Source organism: Armigeres subalbatus, chromosome 3, assembly GCF_024139115.2.
Source record: "Armigeres subalbatus isolate Guangzhou_Male chromosome 3, GZ_Asu_2, whole genome shotgun sequence".
Taxonomy (NCBI): Eukaryota; Metazoa; Arthropoda; class Insecta; order Diptera; family Culicidae; genus Armigeres; species Armigeres subalbatus.
In genome coordinates, this window is record NC_085141.1 from 336,020,771 (window position 1) to 336,047,176 (window position 26,406).

General features: G+C 37.8%; 2 protein-coding genes across 13 annotated transcripts in view; both read right to left on the minus strand.

Moving 5' to 3' along the window:
* LOC134225744 (uncharacterized) overlaps window positions 1-26,406 on the minus strand; it is a 174,699-nt gene that overhangs the window by 76,381 nt on the left and 71,912 nt on the right. The gene's annotated exons all lie outside the window — the stretch shown is intronic.
* On the minus strand, window positions 1,262-24,738 carry LOC134221377 (uncharacterized). The gene is made up of 10 exons (XM_062700569.1): window positions 24,721-24,738; window positions 24,526-24,639; window positions 24,255-24,467; window positions 24,016-24,181; window positions 23,764-23,942; window positions 23,414-23,698; window positions 21,654-21,949; window positions 20,645-20,777; window positions 17,831-18,131; window positions 1,262-1,431 (listed from the first exon to the last, which is right to left on the minus strand). Exons 1-10 carry the CDS (start codon window positions 24,736-24,738, stop codon window positions 1,262-1,264), a joined length of 1,875 nt encoding a protein of 624 aa, XP_062556553.1.

Genomic DNA, 26,406 nt, shown 5'->3' on the forward strand with positions numbered 1-26,406 from the left:
GTGGAAACAAAAGCAAAAAAGAAGAGAATAAGCGTACACTATTTTCGTGAGGTAAACAGAGATTTTCGCACTGTCTGTGGCTGTTGTACAAACGACGACGTCGGGTATCGATCGATAAACAAACATCGACCCCTCGCCGGAACGGTTCAGTGGTGATCTTCGCTAGGGTTTCTTCTAATTATCGGAGCAGTGTTACGACCCTACTGGAAGCAAACCGGATCGAACCCATCAAATTTGGATAGGGAAGGTCACGTCTAACCACACTGGGCTACACACATGACGATCTGATGAGGATTTCCGAATGCGAATGTTCAATGAGATTAGGGCCAGATTTTGGACGGAGCGAACACGAGACCAACGTGGTTCGTGGGAGCTTCTAATGATATACAAATATCAGAGTGACTAATTTAAATTATAGGAAATGAATTGAGATTGAACTGGAATTGGATCAAAAATTGGGATTTTATTGTAGATGGATTGATATTGGATTTGCATTGATATTTGATTGGGTTTGAATTGGGCTTTGGATTGGGTGTGAATTGGGACTGGATTGAGACTGGGTTGGACTAGGAATAAATTGGGATTGGGATTGAATTGAAATTGGATTGAAACTGAATTGCGATTGGATTGGGATTGGATTTAGATTGAATCGGAATTGAAATGGGATTTGATTGTAATTAAAAAAAATCAGATTCGAATTAGATTGAAATTAATATTTAGGAATAGGATTGAACTTTGATTAAGTTTAGATTGGGATTGGGCTTGGATTGAACTTAGATTGAATTGGAATTAAAACAGGTTTGAATTGAGTTTGCTTTGGGATGAGATTATAATTGGGATTAATTGGATTGAAATTGGGATCGGATTGGTATAAGATTGGGATAGAATTAGGATTGGAACATAGATTGCAAATTACCCACCAAAAGAACTCGTAAAGGGTCAGTTCAATTGCACCCGTCTTTGATATAGGAAATGATCAAACCAATCGTACGCCAATCAATCCTCACTCGTTCAATCTCGCCATGGTGTTAAGGTACCATATTTGGCTTGAAGGCTTTTGCCTTGGAACAATACAACGATCTCTTTCGATCGTTTTGAGATGGACTCACGTCCATAACGGCGAAGCATGGTTCGTTCATATTGACCCTCGTTCCGTGCTCAGAAGAGTTCCATATACGGACAAAATGTGTCGACCAAGCCGAGCCACCGCAAGTTGCACATGCAAATAAGCATAAAACTATCAACATGAATTACAAGACAGTCACCCGGTGCAGAGCACGTTGTTACAGTGAAAGTCCCGCAGCCATCGTTGGCATTGCCCGTGGAGTGTGTCCACCGCCACCGTGCCGTCATCATCTACATAATCATATCGTGGCGGTTGCAATCCCCGTTCGTTGTCGCATCGGTCGTCGTCGTGGTGGTTATGTTTGGCTTGAAAAGTGAAACCGGAAAATTAGTCACTTTCATGGTTCACGGTTCCAGTTCGGAAACTAGGAAGGGGAGGCACCAGTTAGCGGGAGTTGTCGTTGTTATCGATCATTGTGTCGTCGTCAGTGTCGTAGTTCATTGCGACCCAATTCCTTTGTATTATTAGCAGTGGGTGATCGTCGTGATCTTTTTTTGGCTGCATGGTGCTCCATCCAGACGGCTTATCTTTGGCGCATTTTTTCCTTTCCCTTTAGATGAATTATGACCTTTTCTTGTTTCTGGCAGTAAAACCATATTGTTGGAGGAAGCTTCTTTGGCGTAAGATATAATAACGATCGATTATAGAAGCTGTAAGTGAAAAAGATGGAAGCTACTGTTCGGTAGTAAGAGCAAACTGACATTCACTTCGACAGCAGCAGCTGGCATCGAGAGCGATCGATCTTGACTTTTAAAGGTCAACTGCAACTTCGATGTCTATGTACTCTGATTGGGATGGTATACCACGTTCCCGTTCAATTCCAAAAGTTGTTCTCACTGAAATAAGGAATTCAGTAACACTCTTTGAACGAATTCTTTACGCAATTAAGAGAGCAATGATTAACTTGATCAAACACATCACTTCGCATCGCTGCAAACAAATGATTCATCTAAGGTTGACTAACCAGTGGCAATTACTTGAACACTAAAGTAAATATGCGCCCCGGAATGCGTTTTGAGTCCGACAAACCGACTGGACTTGAGACCTATCCCAGTTGTGATGCATCCACAACAGTAAATTCTCTTGCCAAATAATTGTGCTTTCGGGCATTAAAGATGAGACATTTAATCCCATTCATATCGCGTATATTACCTTGATTTCAGCGGTTCGCCGAACGGTTGTTTACTTTGTGTGAAATCTTATCAGCAACTGCTGTATTATCTGCCATCGAATGTGTCGTTGACGATGTTGTTTGGTCGCACCTACAACAAAAACATGACTTGACTGCGGCTCGCCGCGGTGATGCGGAGTAAGTTCAGACGGGGACCATCTAAACAACGGATTCGTCACGTTTCTTTTCAATCGTAGACAATTGCAATGAAATCGTCGGAACCGGGGTAGCAACTGTCGGCAGAAATATGGCGTGCGAATGAGTTAGCACAGATTGGCGCACAGATTGAAAATGATCTACAGATGATATTTTAAGGATTGTAAAGAACAAAAAAACTTATGAAGTATTTACAAACAGAGGCTTGTGCCATAAAAAAAATTGAAATCGTTGAAAACATTGTTTGGGTAATAAATTTGAGAAATCATTCCCGATCTGAAACGTCAAATGAAATGTGAAATTGTTCTTTATCCATATATTCTGAATAAAATGGGCACGAACGAAGTGTTTTTCCTGCTTTAATTAAACGCTTTTCAGTGGAAGGGTAAAAATAAATCAACCAATGTTGTAGTCTTCCGCGGTCAGCCCGTAACAAAAAAGTTGAAAGATTCTTTCGATACGTTGATCAAGGAGGCTAATATATCATAAAAATCGATACAGAACACGCGGTATCATTAGCAAAAGCATTATTCAGTAACGATTCCATTCAGAGAACTCAGACTGCATCGTTCGAAGTGTCTGATGGGAATGCTTCAGAAGAAATGTCTAGTAATCTTATTTTATGAAGCAAAAACTGTTTATAATAGATAACGTCTAGAACTCACGTACTGATCGGTTCAGGCCACATTTGAGCGTAGAAGATGTTCCTGAGAAGGTATTATGCAAGTTCCAGACAAACACCCTGCTGGAATAATTCGAGACCGATTTGCGATTTGGGGGAAACTCATTTTGTAAACAAACATTGTTTTACGGATTCCGTAGAATGTAAGCGTTTTTCTTCAGAACTAATTCCTTTACCTAATAAAGGAAAGCTTATTCCGTCGGATATATACCACAGAAAATGCTTACTTTAGTAGGAATTCGCCTTCCAATGTTTGTAAGTTACGCCCAATTCGTAAATCGGTCCCGGAATATGTGTGGTTTGCAGGGATTCAATATTCGAGCAATGCATAACAATATAACCTTTGTCATCAACAGAGCTTGTTACTGACAAACGCACCTCGCAACAACCCTTTATCAGAACCGGAACACAATATGACATGAATCATTTGGCTTGCATGTTCGAATATTTCCGAGAATACGATGCTATTTTTGTAATCAGAGTTAGATCCTTAATATTTCCATGAAAGCAACAACTAGGATAGAAAACAAACGAAATTTGCTGTAGAGATAATGCAAAATAACGGAAAGAAAAGTTAACAACAAAATAATCATCTTTTTTGTTGCTGACAAAACTATTCAGATCTCTGTCATTATTATCTCCGACAAAAACAAAGCTTTGTCGTTGGTTCTCTTGTGTCGCTTGTTTTGCATGCGCATCCTCGAAAAATTGATTCCTTGCTGGCTTGTTTACGTCCAATGGTCTAACCTGGTATTGATGCTGGATAGAAAGTAAATACCGCGGTTAGAGGAGTGGGCCGCCACGCCACCGCACCGCCGACAGTTTGTGGCATTACGCCGCCATAACACATGAAAAAAATGAATCAGCGACTGCAAAACCAAAACCACGACAAATAAAAATAATGGCATTACTACGTAAGAACACATTTCAAAACTGTTGCTTTTAATCTATCGATATTTTGATCAATAGAAAAATAAAATAAATTATGTGGTATAACGTTTGAAGGGTATAGCAGAAATAATTTCATGGTTTATAAATAAATGGATCCTTGCATTAGTACTAATAGCCTAATCAAACGCCAGCCTTTATTACTTGTTAAATAATGTTTTGATGTCAAATTTCACATATTTTCACTGCAAATAAAGTACATGACGATTATTTTTTTTTTCCTTGGCCAATATTTTCATTACTGCGACCATTATTTTTGATCGATTGTAATATATTCCCCTGTTTTTCTAGCTATATGTCCTAATGGCGTATCGCTATTTGAAGTGAGCGCCAATGTTTGACTAACAGCTTCTCCCCAACACAGTTCAGCATTTCGAATGAAATGCACCACCAAATTGAAATTTGTTCTACCACCTTCAAGAGGGTCTATAAGACCCTCGGTGAAAAACTTTCGTATTTTTAGTAAAATTGATGGACAACGGCATAACAAATGCTTCGAATCTTCTTTTTCTGTGTTTTAGATAATTCTTAAATGTTTCGAATCATGGATGACCCGAAGATTCATACCAAGATACATTATTTTATCAAATGATAAAACTTGTGAATAGGCTATTACGTTCAAGCAGAAATGGCTTTCAAATTCAGCAAAAATACTTGATGGCTATTTCACAGTCAATTGAAGGCGTTCGAGGCTGCAATTGGATGAATTTCTACACACTGGCATCGATACGAGGTTCTAAGTAGGTTGCTTAGGTGACGTTAGACGTTGGATATTATTTTGAAAAATGTAATTCAAATTTTCAAAAAATGAAAAATTAGTGTATTTTTTGCAATTATCGCACCCCTTGGCTATCGTTTTCAGGCGTTAGTCACCTTTTGTGACGCAAGATGGTGTGAATGTGCTGTCTCTTGCCTAATATATGTGGATTCACGAAGTGGACTATATTGTTAATATACTATATTTGATCACACGTAAAGCACAAATTGGTAAATGATAATCTTGACTTGACTTCAAATATGTTAGAAACTCAGAGGATGAGAATCCTTAAGAACTCGTTTTTCCTAAACTGATTCGTCAGACAGGTCCTGCCCAGCAAAGCTTGAAGAACTCTCTGACAAATAGATGCAGAGGCAGCTAGAAATGACTATGAAGTCTGCGGAATGTTTAATAAATTGGTGTGCTGTTCACGATGTGATAAATGGAGCTATCTTCACTGCATAATATAGCAGAGAATATAGGAGTTGCGCGATTCTGCTCCCCATGAATATACAAATACCCACTCGGAAAGATTGGATCATCTATTGACCATCCATCTATCCCAAGCAGTGGAACATCGGATTTCCAACCAACCGTGACTTTCTATGCAGTCTCAATTTCTGTAATGTGTTCAGGCACGAGCAGTATTGTAAAATGTCATTGCCATTTGTCTAATTTCCCAAAATCTTTTTTTTTTCAGAAGTGCGATATCAAATTATGCGGTGGAACGAACCTAACAGGACATTGCTGTTAATATGTAGCTCAAGCCATTAAGGCATGACAATATCATTCAAATCGCATTATGTCGAATGACAAGCGACATTTTTGAAATAAGAAATCCACTCTCAGGCCGCAGATATTATATTTAGGGCAACCTTTGGTACATTTTGGACATTTTGGACTACTCAAGTTTTTTGGGCTCATTTAAATTATAAAGTTACTTAGGCGTCTAAACAAAGTTATAGAATAATTAATCAAATAACATATGACATCTTTTACAACACAAGGCAAAAGCAAACAAAGAAACGAGGAATTTTGGATCGTGAAATGGCAAAAACGTTTTAATTGAAAAAACGAACAGTGGGTAATGTCTGTGACATAACCGCTAAGTGGACGTAGGACTTGACTTGACCATGCCTTTAAGATACATAATATGTCCAAATTTCTCACATCAACTATTTTGGATAAATAATCGGCGTTGCATACCATTCCTTGGCAAAATCTTCTCATCAAACCGACACAGAAATCAAATCTACCTCGAGCAAGAATCATAAAAAAAAATCAGGAAGTATCCGTCCGGTCACGAAATATTAGCCTCGACAGTGGCAACCTTCCCCAAGAAGGACTGCCTGAAATAAACCACAAGTTGGCTCAGCAGGGGATGTAGACTGTATCTCAACCCTTCCACTGAAGAACCTTCCAATCCGTGCGATAGCGACTGAAGGAGAACATTATTTTTCACTCTTAGAGCCTTGAAAAAGGCTGTTTGCTTCGGCTAGGTGCAAAAAGTAAGAAAACGATCTTTTCAAATAACCGCGAATTTCTAGTGATGGTATAAAAAAGACTGAATGCTCTGCGAGCAAATGCACTTTTCTTTCATACCTTATTTTGAATCTTCTCTGCTTCCCAATTGGTGGGCCAATCAGCTAGTGTCTTGTATCCCGCTTTGTCACCCAAAGCGTCATCATCATCAACGCGTTCGAGAAGGGCTTCTTCTTTTTACGCTTGTTGCTCGCTGCTGGCGTCTATTTCCTAACGGGACTTTTCGCTTGATACAGGCCAATAAGCTGGGCAAGCGAGCTTAGAATTGCAGTTCAGGTGAGAAGTACGTGTTCTTTTCTGAGACAACATTGTTAGTAGTAGAAGGAAGGAAACACCCGGACATGGGATTTCGGGTGATAAGATTTAGAATTGGTAACATGTGACGATCATTCAGTCACGTTCGCTTTGTGTGCGGTCAGTATCAAACAATGTTTATCTACACGGGAACAAATCCATTCCCGAAAATGGGAAATATGACTCATGATTTCATGAATATAGTGCGTTTTCATGCTATGAAAATACACCATGATTACGAATCATGATTTCATGATCTGTTTTATGATCCGTTGGGATAACGCATCGATGCGTTACGATTTGTACTGCCGAGGGCAAATCATAAAGACGGTTCCCGAATTCATGAGTCATCTCACCCGAAACCATGAATTTGACTCATGAATATGGGAGACGGTTCCTGAAATCATGAGTCATCTGACCTGAAATCATAAATTTGACTCATGAATATGGGAGCTTCGATCCTGATTATAGACTCAATTCGACATCGAACAGCCGTAGTTCGACTTATAATATTTCTGGTTGATTTAGAAACGTCAGAATTTTTTATTATTATTTATGGCAGTCCTATGGAATCATATAAATTTCTCTTATATTCACTAATATTGCGCTAATATTGTCAGGCGTTTTAAAAAGGTTCACTAGAAAATTTTTATTGAACAATTTTTCATAATAACTACGATTTGTGGAGAACCGGCATCTCTATAATCGTTCCTTAACAACTAGCTTTCACAGAAATGCATGGCTCCAAATCATATTCGAATATAGTTTTGTGTCGCACACTTTTGCTAAGCTTCCCAGTGCTTGATGCATTTAGACCCATGATAAAAGATGCCTTTCATGTAAATCTCCAAGAGTTCTCATGGTTATTCCACCAACTTGCAAAGAGCAGCCATTTCCGGGAAATAAAGCATGTATCTATAACCTGATGTGCAAAAATCCAATTGTGAAAGAAATAAAATTCAAACTCATTATGTGATCTACAAATAAAAGATTTAAATATATGCATTTTCACTTACCAGCAACCGTAAGTATAAATTGTTGGTTTATTGCTAGCCCAGAACATGGAAATTAGCAGCCCAAACAAAACTGCGAGTGTTAAATTAACAATGAACCTTTATTTACGTTATGCAATTGTGCAGAATATTTGATCACTTACAAACCTTTTTTTTTTAATTTCTACGAAAGCCAAACGTTATGAACGCCAAAAACTTATGAACTTATGAAGCAATTTGACTGATAGAAGTAACGCTAGCCACAATCATGAATTACGGTCATGTCTGTGGCTGTTATGACTCATGATTTAAGTTGATTCGATCATGAAATCGTGAGTCAAAATCATGATTTCATAAAAAAAGATAGTTCATGAATTCATGATTTTGAAATCATGAAAACGGAAACCGATTTGTTTCCGTGTACATATTTTTTTATCAATGCCCAAAAATCTAACATTTGTTGAAAAATCGATTGATAGTTTATTAATGTTTGAGCTGTTATCGGTGTTTTTTTCATTCAAATAAGATTATGTGAGAGATTTGGACATCTTATGAATCTTTAAAGGCATGGTCAAGCGAAGTCCTTCGTCCACTTCGCGGTTAAATCAGAAAAATTATCCACTGTTAGTTTTGACGCTATTTATAAAAATCACGCATAAAATTTTATTTCTAGAATATTGGATTTGGCACCCAAGTACAATTTCTATCCCGAAGGGTTGAAAGCATTGATATTGATCTCTATTATTGGCTCTCTGAAGAACCGTTTGGTTTTTGGACATACATGCTGCATCATGTGGCTTTTCTTCAGCCTGTCTCGGCTCAGCACCGATGCCGGCCGGTCTCGGCTCGACTCTGCTGCTGCTGCCGGTATCTGCTCAGCATTGCTGCTTTGTCGGGTCTGTAGGGTGGACTGCTGTTGTACTGGCTAGGTTTCGGCTGATGATGGTCGCTTCGATGGTGTCGAGCCGAAAAAGCGGTCGGTGCAGACTTCATTCCCTGCTAAAAGGTGTGAGTGCTGTTCAATCGATGATGCGGTTGCTTCGCTTGTCCCGGTCAGAATGAAAGGAAAAAATCGCGTTGCGCTATTTTATGGCTTCTCGGCAGACCCAGCATCTGCTCATTCGCTGGTGTCTGCACCAATGAGAACGTGGTAATGGAATGATGCAAGAATTATGCGGTACCCATATTTATAGGTTCCCTTGATCTCAATGTTTTTCATTGAAAACAGTTTCATGCCTATTGAAACAAGTTTTTTGGGTCTTATCAAGCATGGACATGGAAGGCATACTTGAAATATGTCGATTGAGGGGCTTGCCGCAGAAATTCGTCCACTCAGACGAACGCTATTAACGTTTAAAATCTTTCAACACAGCGTAACGCGGTCGATTTGAATATTTTGAAATGACACCCGGTATAGTAGAGAGAGACGTAAGTCCTACGTCAAAATATATAACAGCCTATTCATTTATTACGCCATTTATGATAATAAATATCATGATAAAGATTATATAAATGGAATAAGCAGCCTGGAGTACTGGGAGTCACTATAGACCAGAGCTGGATGCAGCAGGAAGGTATAAAAAATAAAGAGCCTCTCTATCGCTCAACCGAGTGAACAAACCTGATAAAAGTCGGCATGATTACGTGCGACAATCAGCATGCTCAGTTTCGGTGTTCCCAGATGCAAATTTCAATGCATTTGATCCGGACAATAGCACCCTTGGAGAGACAGTGTCATTCTCCAAATTGTAATAATAATCCGCGGTTTTCGCAACAACATTCATGGGAACCACTGTCAACAATATTGAAAACAAATACTAGCGTCCCGGATATCCAGAATTACAATATGATCAATTTGTCAGGTCAACAGATGGTCTATCAAATATCGTATGAATATCAACCAACAATCATACGATAACTAAAATATTATTAGGATATAATAAGAATGGATCCCGAAGTATTACTTTCGCCTCATATACTCATATAAAAACATTAGCATCTTGAATGGGGCCCTCCTTAGCCGTGCGGTAAGATGCGCGGCTACAAAGCAAGACCATGCTGAGGGTGGCTGGGTTCGATTCCCGGTACCGGTCTAGGCAATTTTCGGATTGGAAATTGTCTCGACTTCCCTGGGCATAAAAGTATCATCGTGTTAGCCTCATGATATACGAATGCGAAAATGGTAACTTGGCTTAGAAACCTCGCAGTTAATAACTGTGGAAGTGCTTAATGAACACTAAGCTGCGAGGCGGCAATGTCCCAGTGGGGGATGTAATGCCAACGAAGAAGAAGAAGAAGAAGAAGAAGAAGCATCTTGAATGGATAAATTTGAATCAATTTCAGAAAATGTTAAATTTCTAATTATTAATTAAGTGAACATAAATCCGTGATTTTCGCGACAACATTTGAAGGAACCGCGATTTACGCAACTGGAAGAGTCAATCCGCAAAAATGCGAAAATCGTGAAACCCGCGACTGTTGTAATAGCCCTGCATCTGCTCGAACAAACTACTAGGCCAAAGCCCATCGGCCCGAAAGTTATTTGGCCGAAAATGTCATTTGGTCAATTGACAGACATACAGCCGAAAATGTAATTCAGGCGAACAGTTCATTTAGCTGAAAAGGTCGTTTAGCCGAAAATGCCGTTTTGCCGAATTTGTCGTTTGACAGAAGGGGTCATTTTGGCTAAAGAGTGCAGGCTTGTTCGTGTTTTGTGTAGAACGATCGCATAGTTATAAAAATGCCCGGTTCTGCTGTGCGGGCGAGTAACATAATAAGAAAGTGAAACCGTCAGTGCAGGTTTGTTCGTCGTTTGTATTGTACGCAGAACTATCGCGCAGGAGTGCATGATTGGAGGCGTTCGTGAGTAATCGCGAAGTCATTTAAGTGATATGTGCGGTCAGCGAATAAATAAAGAGTGCGTGTCCGTGTTTTCAAAAAGTATGCAGAACGATCATTCAAAACATTATGTTCTGCTTTGTGCGGTCAATTGCCCATCAAATTAATTAATTAGTGCGCGTATGACTGTGTGTTAGGTTATACGCCCATTCAAAACATTGTGTTCTGCTTTGTGTGGCCATCAAATTAATTAATTAGTGCGCGTATGACTGTGTGTTAGGTTATACGCCCAGTGTTAGGAAATGTACATTAAAACACTCTGATTATGCGAATATTGACATTTTATCCAGTCAAATTTCAAACAAGCCGAAACAGTTTTCAGGGTGGCCACTCAATTTCCATTTTGGAATTCCCGGTTTTTCCCGGTTCAAATTTTTGAACTTTCCCGGCAAGTGTATCGAGAAAATATATGACCGAGGAATGAGGTGTTGTATTCCTTTGAAAAATCAATCTGTGGAACAACCATCCTTGTTTTACGCGACATTTGTTCGATCGTTTTACGTGACTTAAATTCACCATCAAAATCTGTGGAATTGTATTACAATACATCCTAAATAAATCAAAGAAAACAGGCTTGGCAGTTATAAGGCAACCGCTCGTTCCTGCTCTATACGCCATGGGTTTAATTCCAGATCGTTTCCATCTCCATCCTATAGGTACCTTCATCTTGCAGTCACTGTTAGAAGTGAATCAATGCTATTTCTGCATTCATTCAGTTTCTTTTCTATACCATTGGGAACACGTTAATTAAAACGAATCTCTGGTAAGTGATAGAAGCATTGCTATTAATTATTTTCATTGTAAATTCTTATTTTCAAGCAAAATATTTTTCTTGAAAAAAACATTAAAGCGTTCTTCGGAAAAATTAACGATGTTAACGATGAGAGCTGTTTTCATATCATAAAGCACTTCTATTCAATATGAGCTCAAGGCATACGTATTCCGTTGTTATGAACTTGCTTAAAATAACGCCTTAACAAGTTAAACCACATGCTTTAGGAACTTGAGATAGGATTGATTTATGAAAAATTAAATGATTTCAAAACGTTCATAAATCGGAATCATTATTCAAAAACGAGACACCTCAAGAAATATTTTTGTCAGATTTCTCTAAGAATTTCAAAGCGGATTTGCTTGAATGTTTAAGGGAAAACATTTTATAAGAAATGGAGTATCGCTAATGGTTTTACAAACCACCATGTGTTCGGAATTTTTTTTCTTAAATTCAGATATACTTCTATGATTCCAGTTAAATATCTAAGCTTTAGAATGATTTTTGATATTTCGGAAATTCTGTAATGCTGATATAATTTTCTAAAATTATCAATCAGATTTTTAGACGGAGTGTTTTCTTGATAGAAACAATTTAGAAGTTTTGGCTAAGAAATATATAACACTAAGCAGATTTAAGAGCTAATGTATTTCGAGAAGAAAGCTGGGATACGTGAAAGGATCTTAAAAGCAAAAGGGTTATCGATTATGATTTCTTCAATATTTGAACTGAAAAAAATATTCCTGAAATTTCTGAAATTCCTTAAATCTCTGGCACTTGAGATTAGTTTTTATGTATTTACATAGTTCTCTGAAAATCTCCGATGTAAATATGTACATTATGTGGAAGATTTTGATTTGAAAAGTGTATTGGAGGTAACCACTTTCTTTCGATGGGACTAAAACTTATAACCATCAATGCTGAGGGCAAAATCTTCCAGAAAATCCGAAAAAAAATCTTTTTAAAAGATTGATAAATTTCAGTAAACAAAAATCTTGAGTTAAGACGATTTTTTAAACCTATGATTGTCAAGGAATTTCTGTGTTGTTATGCTGGAAACGAAGAAATTATTCAACAGTTGAGAAACTACGGAAAAATTGGGATTTCTGAGCTCATAAAAATTCCATATAAAAATGTACATCCTAATGAAAAAAAAACTATAACAATTTGATAACAAAACTCATTCAAACAGCATTTCATGAATCCTAGAATAATAAAATAAAATGTGAACAATTATCAGAAAAATTGTTTAAAAAAACAGACAAGAAGTTAATTAGTTGATTATAGCTTTTATTTAGTCTATCGAAACAAAACCAAAAATCAAATTCACGGTTATTTCCCGGTTTTTCCCGGTTCTATCTAATTCCCGGTTAATTCCCGGTTTTCAGGTTCAGTGGCCACCCTGAGTTTTCCAAAAAAAAATCATGCGGCGTCGTGACATTTTTTTGCCGATGAGGCAAACTGTTTGTTTGCTGCTACGTTAATGTCGTGCTGGCGTGCGGTCAGCATTTGCATGATATTTTTTGTTTCGGCTCGTGCACAGCGCGGCCTAGAAGGTGTGCTATCCGTAGGTATTTATTTATTCGTTCTTACCTGTAAAATGAGCAAGGAGTAATGAAATAAATATTTCCCACCAAAAACGGTTAAACGTTGTGAAATTATTGTACGAAAACATAATTTATGGGGAGAGAAAATAGAGAAAAAAAAAAGTTCGATTCTCTCGTCTTCAATGGGCATAAAAAAAATCATCGTGTTAGGCCTTACTAAAATTTCACAAAAAATGATAAATCTCCGGTCAGTAAATTATTTCCGGAATGGCGTAGGTGGGCTGGGAGTAATATTGACACCCTAAGGAATCGCGTCATTTTCACATGGAAAGTGTTGTAATATTGGGAACCTAAACCACTTCGGCCGATGCAAATATTTAATAACAATTATATATCCACCCCCCTCCCCCCACCATCGTTTTTTTTTTTGGCCCAAAAATAATATTTTGAAGGGGCAACAAAAAAAAATTGGATAATTTTGAAGATTTTCAAAATATTCTTCAACAAATCCGAGGAGTTTTTTGATTTTTTTCATTTTCATATTTATTTTTTATTATCTCCCTCCTTGATCTTTCCGAGACCAGTAGGACATAATTTAAATTTAATATTTGTAACGGCCTTATGTAAATCTTAAACAGAAGCATTACGATGGCTGTATGTCAATTGGATCTCAAACAACGAGCTCCATCGTCGTTATCACCAGAGGCCGAAAACAACAGAAATTCGGGATCGGAAGTGGGGCTGTGTCGGCCACACTCTACGTAACGGCGGGATCAAAATGACTGTGACCTAGATCCAGATTCCATGTTTTCTCAATTGTCAGCCATATAATTGTCTACCAGAGAGCCACTGACAGTTGTAAAACACACGACTTAAGAAGTGGTTTAAACGTTAAGACAACATTTCCTATGTGCGATGCGATCAACTTGACAGGATTTACCCAAGATCTTAAAATCGTGTTGTCATTAATAGCCATATGTAATTTACACAAATCCTCCACCTAAAAAAAACTTCTCACATCTGCTCAAAATGGCATCGTCCATATCCATGTTACTCAGTGATGTTCTAAATGTATCTATATCTACTTCGGAGAGATGGAAACCTATCGTGGATGACAACGAGTTCACTGTTCCATTTGCTTCGACATGGCGTAGTGCCTCCGGGGCACGTGTCGGCCCAGTCCGTCCATCCATCTCTTCGAATTCGAACATCATCCAGAGGCAGCAATTTGCACCGAAAACTAATCAAGAACACGGTAAAACACGCCTGATTGAGTCCACTTGGCGAACGAAAAGAAAAAGAGAGCAAGCAAGTGCTCACAGTTTGAATATTCTGTTACATGTCATCGGCATATCATTGGCAATGTGTACTTTGTCTAAGTCGTGCCTCGTCGTGTGCACTCCGACGTCCGGCATAATCGCAGGGGATCGTGAAGATCAACAGGTTCAGCCATCTTCATCGTCGTCGTCCGAGTGCCACGCCCGTAACCGGCAGGAGACGGAAGGCAGATGAGTTTGTTGATTGACAGATGTTGACATCTCATCCCAGTGCAGGTTGTAGCGGCGGCCACTACTAGACTATTGCGAACGAGTCAGGCCGGCGCTCGGCGGTTCGTCTCTAAAGTAAGTGTGAAAAATGTTTCCCCAGCAGCGATGGCTTATGATGTGTCAGCACCTAGCGTCATGCAAATTTCATCCTGATCTGTGCGAAACTGGTTTCACTTGCGGTTTGGGAGCGAAACCACCTGTTTAGGAGGGGCCGCGCCCAGCTCATCTAGCTGATGTTCGGTTCGAACCAGATTAGCCGGCTGTTGAACTCGCAAGTTGAACGCAAACCACACAAACTATTTTCGAGTTTCGGAAACCTTTAATTTTCGAACCATCAACTGGGTCATCCACAACGAGTCGTTAATCGAGTTAACACCAATTGACACACACCACCCCGCCTAAACTGAGTATAATAACTCACCACTGTGGAATGGCGCAGTGTCAAACCTTCACGTTCGCACAGATGCCGAACGAACCCTCAAATGTTGTTTGAATATTTCGAGAAGAATATTCGATGGTGCAGTTATACAAAATTAAATTTAAAAGAGCATTTAGGTAAATTGAATACACTTAAAATAAATCGCAGATTTCTGTGAAATTTCACCAAAATCTCAACAGCAGAACTGTTCGGTAAAAATTTTACAAATTTTTTGGTGATTTTGACAGTTGACCAAAGGAAAATACCGCAGAAAATCGGTGAAATAATTACCGAACAAATCTGCTGTTGAATTGAAGCAAAATTCACCGAAATCTGTGAAATGATTTAAGTGTGAAGGTTCGAAGTATTTCATGAACGATATTTTAGAAGCTCTAAATTACGTAAACATATAACTGAAGAACGCTTAAACTACTGGATCGGAAATTGATCCCAACCACCAGTAGCATCGTTCTACTTTGAAGTCGCGAATGCCGGTTAAAACATATTTCGCCCACCAATTTAGGGCTGTTACTCCCACGTGCTCTCAGTGCGGCGTCGACACGTAAGGAGCAGCCACGCGAAAATTCCGAAAGCTGGCTGGCCAACGAAATCGAAATCGATTTTCCAATTCAACACCGCGCGCCAGCACCACCAACAGCGATCTTGCAATCGAAAGTGCACTACATGTGCGCGCACATATTCTTGCGTACTACACACAGCAGCACATATCCGAATTGCTTCGGCAGAAGATAATAATCGTTTGCTGCCACCGTGTGCCGCCCGCCGCCGACCGATCCCGATACCAACCATGGATGGGGGGCGTTGTTGCTGATGCAATTATTAAATTTCTTATCTCCATTTAGAGCCACGATTGTTTCACTTTTGCTTTTTTATTATTTGTTGCGTCGGTTCCCACTGATGACGTCCGGAGATCCGTCGGAGGGATCATCCATAAATTATGTGGAGGATGTTTACGAAATCTTTAAACCTACGGTTATATTGTTTTCCTTCAAATGAAAAAAAAAAATGAGTGACGTTCACCCTCCTTATGTCAATACATAACTTGTGGATGACCCCTTGGAGATACTTTCCGGTGTTTGACCGATGGTGTTATTTGACCGACTCGGTCGGTTGAATCTTGGATGGATGGCTCCGATGCAGCTGTGACTAATAGATTATCACCGCCGAAATTGCGGTGATTCATATATGAGCTCCAAACGCTTTCGAAATTTTAATCACGAACACCTACACTAGGGTTAATGACCGATTCTGAACAATGTTCCATTTATGTGACGAATGACGTATACGCTTTCCAAACACGTGTCTAATGGCCAACACTGCAGAAGAACCTTGATACAGACACATTGGGCAAATTTACCGAAAACATCATCAAGAGATCTATCCCGAAAAGACATATTGTTCTCAAAATGACACACAATCAAACCTCTCAAATAACATTAATTCGGCGTCCTATAAATAGGTTTCCATCCAGTCCCAAAGCAATCCAATTCCACTGAAATATCAATCAAATCCAGTCTCAATCCAATCCCATTGGATTGGACTTGGATTTGATTGGATTTGGATTGGATTGGACTTGGATTTGAAATGGATTTCGGTTGGATTTGGACTGGATTGGATTTGGATCGAATTTGGACAGGATTTGGATTGAATTTGGATTCGGATTTGGATTGAATTTAGATTCGGATTTGGAATCGGAATTGGATTCGGATTTGGATTCATATTTCGATTTGGATTTATATTTGTATTTGGATTGGATTTGGATTCTGATTTGGATTGAATTTGGATTGGATTGGATTGGATTTGGATTGGATTTGGTTTGGATTTGGATTGGATTTGGATTGCATTTGGATTGGATTTGGGTTGGATTTGGATTGAGTTTGGATTTGATTCGATTTGGAATGGATTTGAATTAAATTTGGATTGGATTTGGGTTGGATTTGGACTGGATTGGATTTGGATCGAATTTGGACAGGATTTGAATTGAATTTGAATTCGGATTTTGATTGAATTTAGATTCGGATTTGGAATCGTAATTGGATTCGGATTTGGATTTGTATTTGGATTCTGATTTGGATTCTAATTTGGATTCTGATTTGGTTTCTTATTTGGATTGGATTTGGGTTGGATTTGGATTTGGATTGCATTTGGGTTGGATTTGTATTGAATTTGGATCGGATTTGATTGAATTTGGAATGGATTTGGAATGGATTTGAATTGAATTTGGATTGGATTTGGGTTGGATTTGGATTGGATTGGATTTGGATCGGATTTGGGCAGGATTTGGATTGAATTTGGATTGAATTTAGAATCGGATTTGGATTCGGATTTGGATTCATATTTCGATTCGGATTTCTATTTGGATTCTGATTTGGAATCTGATTTGGATTCTGATTCTGATTCTGATTTGGTTTCTTATTTGGATTGGATTTGGATTGAGTTTGAATTGCATTGGATTGGATTTGGGTTACACGGGAACGAACCCGCTCCCAAAAGTGGTAAAAACGACTCATGATATCATGAGCCTAGTGTATTTTCCCTTTATGAAAATACACCATGATTTGCGCTCATGATATCATGATTCGTGCTCCCGTAACGCATCCGAAGCGTTACAAATTATTCTGCTAAGGGAGAACCATGAATCGGAATCATGATATCATGAGTCACTGCTCCCCAAATCATGATTTGAATTCTGGAAATCATGACCTAGGCTCATGATAGTGGGTGCGCATAATTCATGATTCTGGTTGTTTTTCTAGGACCATGAATCCAAATCATGATTTTGGGATTTCGATTAATGAAATCGGGTGCCGACGTTTTCGGGTACCATTTATAAAAACATGTTTTTGACATTGTGAGTCTGCTGCTTATAATGAAACACATTTTTGGATTTTCATGAGATTTATTTTGATATTTAAATTTACATTTTACTCATCAATTGATTTAAGTAAATCTTTTGTACTTTTTGGAAGCTGCAATATTGACGCTGGTATTTTGAAAAGAAATGCCTGGATGAAAAGCCATAGCGGTTTACAGTCCGGAGTATACTGCAGGTTCAACACATATGTTATGTGCATGCAAATGCACACAGCATGTAGTATGTTGTCCGCAGTATACTCAGCGCCACCGAAAATGACCATTATCGCTGTCAGCGCTCTATCCGGGCCCACTACGACAATTTGAGGCTGTAGAGAAACACTGCCAAATTTCTCGGTGAGAAATTTGAGTCGCTGCTCGATTCTGCCTTCAATGTCACCTGCCGTCTATATAAAAAAGAAAACAATAGATGTGTGTAAGTAAAAACGAAACTATTTTTTATCAGAGTAATAAAAAACATTCAAAGACACTTTAGTTATGAAAATTATCAATCAGAATAAAAAAAAACTTATTTTTATAGCAAGCAACGGGTGTTTTATACTAGTTAAGTGAAATCTCCAGTGAATACTAAATATGAACTAACCTTTTAGATTGATAAGAAAATTATTTTGAGCTTCTTAGTTGAATGTTTTCACTTGTCATAAGACGAGTTTGTACAATCCCATTTAATTCCAGCATTAAGTGGTGGAATTAAATGGGATTGTACTAACTCGTCTTATGACAACCTTTTAGATTGATTGAACATAGATTTTATTTGAATAAAATTGAATATTACAAATTAGTTTCGAAGACAAATAGCCTTTCGGCCGTCAGGCAAATTATGTAGATGAGATGGTGGATTTGTTACTTCCTCAATGAAACATTTCCCAACGTCGTAATTTTTTGGGTCAATTATGTACGAATCTAAATGCTCATCGAACTGATAGCGCTTATAAATATGGCAAATAAAAGTAATCACGCCTTCAGTTTTTATAATATGACGTACTTCGTTGATAGTATAGTTTTGGCGTTCAATAATCAGAACACTTCCTGACATAATTTTAGTTTTTCCTAACATAACATATTTCAATACTTGCACGATGGCACTTTCATCTTCTGAAATTAGTTCATGTGGAAAAGGTATATTAACAAGCTTGATGAAAAACCCTGTACCCTCGTTTAGCTCTAATTCCCCAAAATTTTTCTTGTTTATCATTAGGTTATAAGCCATTCTAAATTGATCCTTAATAGCGATGGTCATAGCAATGTTTTTTCTTGATGCAGTTGTTGTTGCGATTTTTTTGAAGTACTTGTGCTTCATTTCAGGAATAAACGTTGAAGTAAAACGGGTAGGGCCTGTCCATTCGATTGCCAATGGGTAGTGGGTCAGAAAATGGGCTTTTGGCTTCAGGTGTTTTTTGAACAGTGTTTGATACTGGATTAAAGTATCACTGATCAGGTCTTTTAGTTTTTTTAATTCGATCGAAGTAAATGATTGTTTCATTATAGTGGTTCCTATTCGAGTTACATTAACCAAAAACCTCCACTCCGCTGTAGCTGGTACCAGATCACCGATCATCAGTGTTATATTGTCCACCAAACACTTCATTTGAGAGGCGGATGTCTTGAATTTGCAAGCTTCTAAATGTTCTTGTTTTATTTCCGGGGGAATAACTTTTCGTTGGTTAATGTCATAGTCGAAACGTTGCACTCGTTGGTTCAAGATGTGTAAAGATAAATAGCCTTTAGAAATAAACACCGAAATACAACTGGCAAGGGCATCATGAGCAAATCCTTCGTAAAAATCGTGCATGCAATCGACAACCTTTAAGTCCGTGACGTGGAAGTTGGGAATAGTGTTGAATACTGAATTTTTTCGAATACCAGATTCTGAAAATCTTCCGTTTTCCAGCGCCATATTGTATGATTCTTCAGTTCGGTACAATGCAACATCGTCTATCGTGCATTTTCTTATATTTTTCAGGTCCATAGAGCAAATCCTGCAAGGATGATTTGCTACAAATGACTTACTATAGTCCAGGATACTATTCAATCCTAGATTGTCTCCTCGTAAGCCTCCAAATAAGAAAAAAATATCACTATCTTCGCCTTGTATACGAATTTTTATGGGCGTTTCTTCCAGATGGATAATCTCTTCAATCAAGGTATGCAACACTTCCTCGTTGGACAGGGACTTTTCAACTGCAGAATAAACGAATTGTACGAGGAACATATTTTCAATTTTTCCGTGAATATGCCTCGGTAAACTAGGAAAATTTAAATAAAACCCAGTAAGCGCCTGTTTACCCGCTTTTGAGCCTAAAGGATTATTTATCTCAAAGGAGTCGGCAAAAATGAAATATGGAATGCAAATTTCGTTTGGTCGTTTTCCGATCTTTTGTTTCCAGAATTTGCCTTTGACAAAATTATCGTACACGTCCTCTGACGAAGAAGTAATCTCTTTATAGCTTTCTAATAACGCTATGATGTTAGCCTCAATGCCAAAGAAATTGGTGAAAAGGTTCTCCAATCCGATATATACGTTGGATTTTGTTTTTTCAACAACCTCCACGCCTTCATCTGTTTCCATAGGGAGCAGCTCACTAGCTATTTGGTCTAGCAATGGCATTTTGAAACTACTCCGTTCTTTCAATAGTTTCACAAACTTATGTTCAGTGTCCACCAAATCAAACGCTTGAGTGGCTTTCATGATGTTGTTCAAAACAGCGGTCTTTTCTCCTTCTGGAATCGCTGGCTTGATAGCATCACATACCATTGCCATAAGAGGTTGCAAAATCATTGTCTTCAATGAAGAAATTAGTTCAAACACCATAGCCCGATTGTAATTTGGCAAGCTGTGCAAATATGTTGTGAAAGATATTCCTGTCTGCTGCATTGAATTCAAAACAATATCGTCAACCTGTCGTCTCAAATCTTCCCAGAAATCCTCATCTTCAATTGCATTATCATCCAATGTTCCAGGGTTCGTCGACGATCCATTCACTAAACATGGCTGCTCGTAATCGGCTTCAGTTGTGCTGACATCGTTATTTCTAAAATGAAATAATATAAACTGAGGAACCTGTTTTTTTTTCTTTTTCTTTTAAATTAATAATATTTTTTGTTTGGAACGATAGTAAATACAGATTTTTAGAGGGCAGAAATTATATAAGAAATCACTGGTATTCTAGTTAAGTGCCTGTTCATAAACCACGTTAACTTTAGGCGGCAGGGGGGTGAAGGTGGGTGTGTGATCTAAATTACATACTGTACCGTTCGTAAAAAAATCTACTCTTCCGCTTACTTTTGATCGCAACGAAAAATAAGCGCCAGATAGTCGCCTAAGAAAAACATACCTCCAGAAGTTACTTTGATATTTTTGAAAATTTGGCCGCCACGTGGAGGATTCTGACGATGAATGCTTTGATAGCACGTGCTATTTGTACTGCGGATGAATTTTACAGATCTATGAGTGCCTTTAAAAATGATCACGAAAGTTGTCATTTTGTTGCAAGGTACAATACAAATATTCAAAAATTTATGGTGTCTAAAATTAACAAAAGGGAGGGGGGCGAGATTCTCAAACATCGTCGGTCGACGTTGTTGAGAGACAACCCCTTTCATGTTGGGATTTAAGTCTGCTGCGTTTTTTTAACCTTTCGGGACTCGCATGGTTCTGGATCACTCATGCAGTCCCGCTCGTCTTGGGAACGACAAGCGAGCTTTTTTCGAAGGTGTTGTACTTTTTACGTAACGTAAAACGATTGTACGGCGCGAGTCCCGGAAGGTTAATAAGATGTATGAAAATTATCTATTTGAAAAAATGTTCTTACTAAAGTGTCCATAGCATTTATGTATTTCAGTCCACAGCTAGTAATGTGACTGAAGCACTGTTTCAAATAATTTAGATAAAATTGGTTAGATATTACCTGATGTCCGCTGCTATCGAATCATTATCTGGTTGCACATTGCGTAACTTTTTTGACGTCCAGTCTTCCACTGTTTGTTGAGGATGTTCCCTTTTAATGTGTCGAGAAAAACTTCTGCTATTGGTATATTCTCTACTACAGTTTTCTTGAGCACATTTGAAATTGCTGTGTTGATTCAAATTGTGGGAACTGACATTAGACAAATGTTTCATTAGCAATTTTGCTTCTGAAAATCTTCGTTGACAGATGAAACATATTAAACCTTCAGTACTCATCGCTGTAAATGGTATTGGTACCTAAAGAAACAAAATTACAAATTATTCTTTGTTATTTTAGATAATGATAATATTTTGCGAAAATAAAACTAATGTGATAGTTTTACAAACTATAAAAATATATGAAACTGGCTGTCACGGAACACGTTGTTGTTTTGTTTCAGTACTGTTAACTCACACACGAATGAGGCACCGCACACTATATTAATGTAATTTTGACCGTTCATGCTTTCTTGTTTCTTCACATCTTGACAATATTTCATATTTTCTCGATTTTTCTGCTTTTTCGAAGGGTTTTCGAACTTTTCACTTTACACATACCGCGAGAGTGCAAAACATATCGAACAAAAATGACATTTTTTTACAATACAGTGTTGACCTGATTTTGTCACTCCCCGATTTTATCACGTTTTCCACCCGATTTTATCACTTCCCGATTTCATCACGTTTTCGACCCGATTTTGTAACCCCAACAAAATTTGTCATTCTTTTTATTTTCGTAAATAATACCACAAACAACATTGATTTTGAAGAAATAACTTCACCGCCTGTAGTTTACTATGAACGACTTCTGAGTACCTGGGAAATATTCTGTAAGCAATTTCGACAAGAAATAACGGGTACCGTTCCAGCATTTGGCCTTTCCAAGGCATAAAATAATTTGTATTTGTGGAATGAATTAAAAAATGGCAATTTTTTTTTCTATTTTGTCACATACCTTGTTTTATCACCCCAAAATTCAGCAGGGTGTGATAAAATCGGGATATTACTGTACTGCTATTATGTAATTAGATTATATGCTTTAAGCCCCTTTTAATTTCTGAACATTGAATAAGAAATGTTTGAATTTAATTTCTTGAAAATTATTTCCATAAATTGTAAACCATAAATTGGCATAAAATGGGTGCAGGGAGTTTTCGGCATAATAATTTATTTAACTTACCTTATTTGGTCGGGGTTCAGCCAAACCGCACCAAGCGGCTTTTCGACTGACTTGTGATATTTTGTTCATAAAAAGACTACGGAAATAGTTTCATATCACTTTAAAAGTACATTTGCAGTAGGATATCCTCAGTTATGGGGTTAAGGGATATCCGATACGATTTACGATCAATTAAATCTGCTAAACGAAAGTTTGAACAGAAAAATCGGTATTTTTTTTGTTGGCGCTTGGTGCGTTTTGGCTGAACCCCGACCACTTGCCATAAAGTATTATACGAATGCAAAGGCGGTAACTTTAACAAAGACAGCTAGGCTAAGCCAAGCTAAACTAATGAGCAAGCACTGATCAAGTGGAGACGTACGATTTTTCGACAGTACACAAGATTATCTTTGTCAAGAAAAGGAAGAAAGAAGGAAGAAAAAACGAAGAAGAAGTAGAAGAAGAACAAGAAGAATATGAAGAAGAATTAATATTACATAAAAAAAATGTCTTTGAAGGTTATTCATTTATCATTATTGATGTACAATATTTTCCCAGCTTACCTGCACTTCCAAGATGAAACTGTCTTGGGTTTCCTTAACTGATGGTTTCCAGTTTCCTTTAATGCGATAGTTAGTTTGGATTATGATCGGTAGAAGCATACACAGCAAATAATCCTTACGATGTCCGTCCTTCTCATTTTCATAGGCATCGAACAACGACTGATATGTCTTGTCTTTTGACACCGCATCCTTTATTACTTTGTCTAATTTCTGATGTAGCAAAGGAAACCAAGAATAAAAATTCTTGGTCGCCCCAGGATACATTTGTTCGAAATCCAGCTCAATCTGTTGGTGAATAAATTATTAAACAAGTTATTAGATTATTTAAACTTCTTCCACAATTTTATTACCAGACATGTAACTTTAGGGTGTTTAAAGATTGGATAGAGATTAAAGATCTCTACCAGATCTTTCGCTTTCTCTATATCAGATTTTCGCAACTCGTAACAAGCATCCCAATTCAGACGTAGCATATCCGATGGTGACCGGCCGTATTCGAGCCAGGCTCTTGCATTCAATTGCTCTTGATCTAAAAATAAGCATAGTTTACAATTCTTAAACGAATTGCAACCGTTAAATGCTGGATAAGTTAAATAGTTTACCTTTGGTTGTTGTCGCGACTGCTTCTGAACTTTGCGCAGGACCATTTCTTCTTGGTTTTTTTAAACCCAAAGCTTGAAGCACTGCGGCTTTCCTTTTGATAAATTTGCCAGTCGAGCCAGCTCGCAATCCTGAACTTGTTGTATGTCCACATTTGTAATACGTGTCCTAAAATTCCAAAAAGGTCGTTACACTAAGTAATATAAATTTTCATATGCTGTGATTTGTTTATTTTACTTACAGGAATTTCAGTCGGAAATATGGTAATTATCTTCGTGGTCATCACTTCATTGAACTTGGCATTCAGTTCTATCTCCTCCACAACTGCATCCGTCAAGATCATCTTAACCAAGTCGTTTCTTAGACTGTTCGTTAGAGTTTTGTGTTCCTCGTAGTACTTGATAATCCCTTTGCCTTCCGGTCGGTTGCTGAGATACTCGTTGAAGTTTTTGAACTGTGAATGGATATTTTTATTTTTCATTTATTGTTCGATGCTTTATCACGTTGAATACCTTTTTTGGATTTTGCGTTGAGTTTTCTTCGAGTTGCTTAATTGATTCTGGCCTCGGTTCAGGTTGCAAAATCTTTGCTGGTTCCCCGTCGCACGGTGCCTTGTACAGAGTTTTCTTGAAGTGGAAAAAGGTTTTAAATAATGTTTACATACTGGTTGACATTGACCATTTGAGCAACTTTGTCAAAGACATTACCTTTGCCATAGATACCATTACTCTAAACCTCAACTATCCTATTATAGAGAAAATTTAAATTGTTACTAGTGCTACCTAACGGAAGAATTTTGAAACGCGGTGTTTGCATTCTGAGACCTTGATCACCTGGACAACTTTGGCATAGACACCATTGCTATAAACACGTCTGGTCATCTGCTAGTTCATAGTGCTATTGAACTACTGGCGTTCTACACATTAGTGTCCCATGATACTTTCGAAAACGCTTTTTCTTATATACTGTGACCATTTGCTAATTGGAATATGTTTGCATTCCAATAAGCGAATGCTATTCGTTAATTTAAACGCATAGTATACAGCGTTATCTCCGGATTCGCAGTCCACACCTGGATACACAAAGCTACGGCGACCTCCATGATAAACTAAATCTGCGATTAGTATGAGAGTTTACAAATATAAGCCATATACCATTATACCGTTTTGACTCGAAGTCCGGTAAGTCCGAAGGTAAGCACTGCTGAATTTTCAGTTCAATATTTCAAACGGAATTAAGTACTTGACACTGAGTGATAACACACCCTGTCAAGATTAACTTATCAAATTTGCTGTAGTGTACTGAAAATGACATTTTGTATGCACAAAATAGCTAATATAATCGAAAACATTGAACATCGCTTGCTTCGAAATCCGGACACACTATAAGGGATGCTTCAAATACCGGACAATTTTGCTTCGAATTTCCGGACACTTCGAGTTTGGCTATATTGATTCTTAAATAGCCAATTTAATCCGTTCAAAGACAACTAGGATATATCATTCATATTACTCTATTAATATAAATCCTTAAGGTAAGGTTTCTATACACATTTGTATGGAAATCTGGCATCCCCCGGTTGTGTGTACCATCCGAAGTTTCTGCTCCGAGATTGACCAGGACTACCAAAAAACAGCATTTGAAACAAAGCAGGAGCATTTAACTGCAATATACAACATTCGGAATCCAATAATTTCATACAATCTCCCCCCTTCCCCCTTTCAAGGTAGAACGCTTTTTTGACATTTGAGGTGTCTGTGGGTAAAGAAATATTGTCTTCAATACTGCCTCTCAAATTCAACGTGGGAAAGCTGCAATTAGTGGTATTTATGTGTCTTTTGAAAACCATTTCAGTTTGCTTTTAGAAATCAAGGATTGAAAGGAGCGATTGAAATAATGAATTCATTGTCCCATCTTGCTATTTATTTGCATAATAGTCACATTCCAGATTTTGATACACTTTTGCAGAAAAAATAAATATAATTATGGTCCATTTAATAGTTCCATAGCAATGCATACAGATAAAGAATATTATGCCAAATTTTCAGATAGATTGCTGGTTTTATCAATTTATTAGATTTTTTTGAATTTCTTCATGTTAAACAAGTTTGAAAAATTCAACGGCATATTTCTCAAGTTGATGAAAACTGCCATGGGACGCTTATGCGAATAGGGGCAGTGCATTGATAACCCAAAAAATACTTGTTGAGATGGTAAATAAAGTAAAATAACAATTGAAGTGTCCGGCATTCGAAGCGTCCGGCAATTCGAAGCAAAACGGTATAAATCATAGTAGACGTTGACATTGGATGGTCATAATTATCATTCTTAATGTAAAATCAGTAGTGATTGTGTTTGAAGTTTAAATTTTCGAACAATTTTAGTTTGAATCT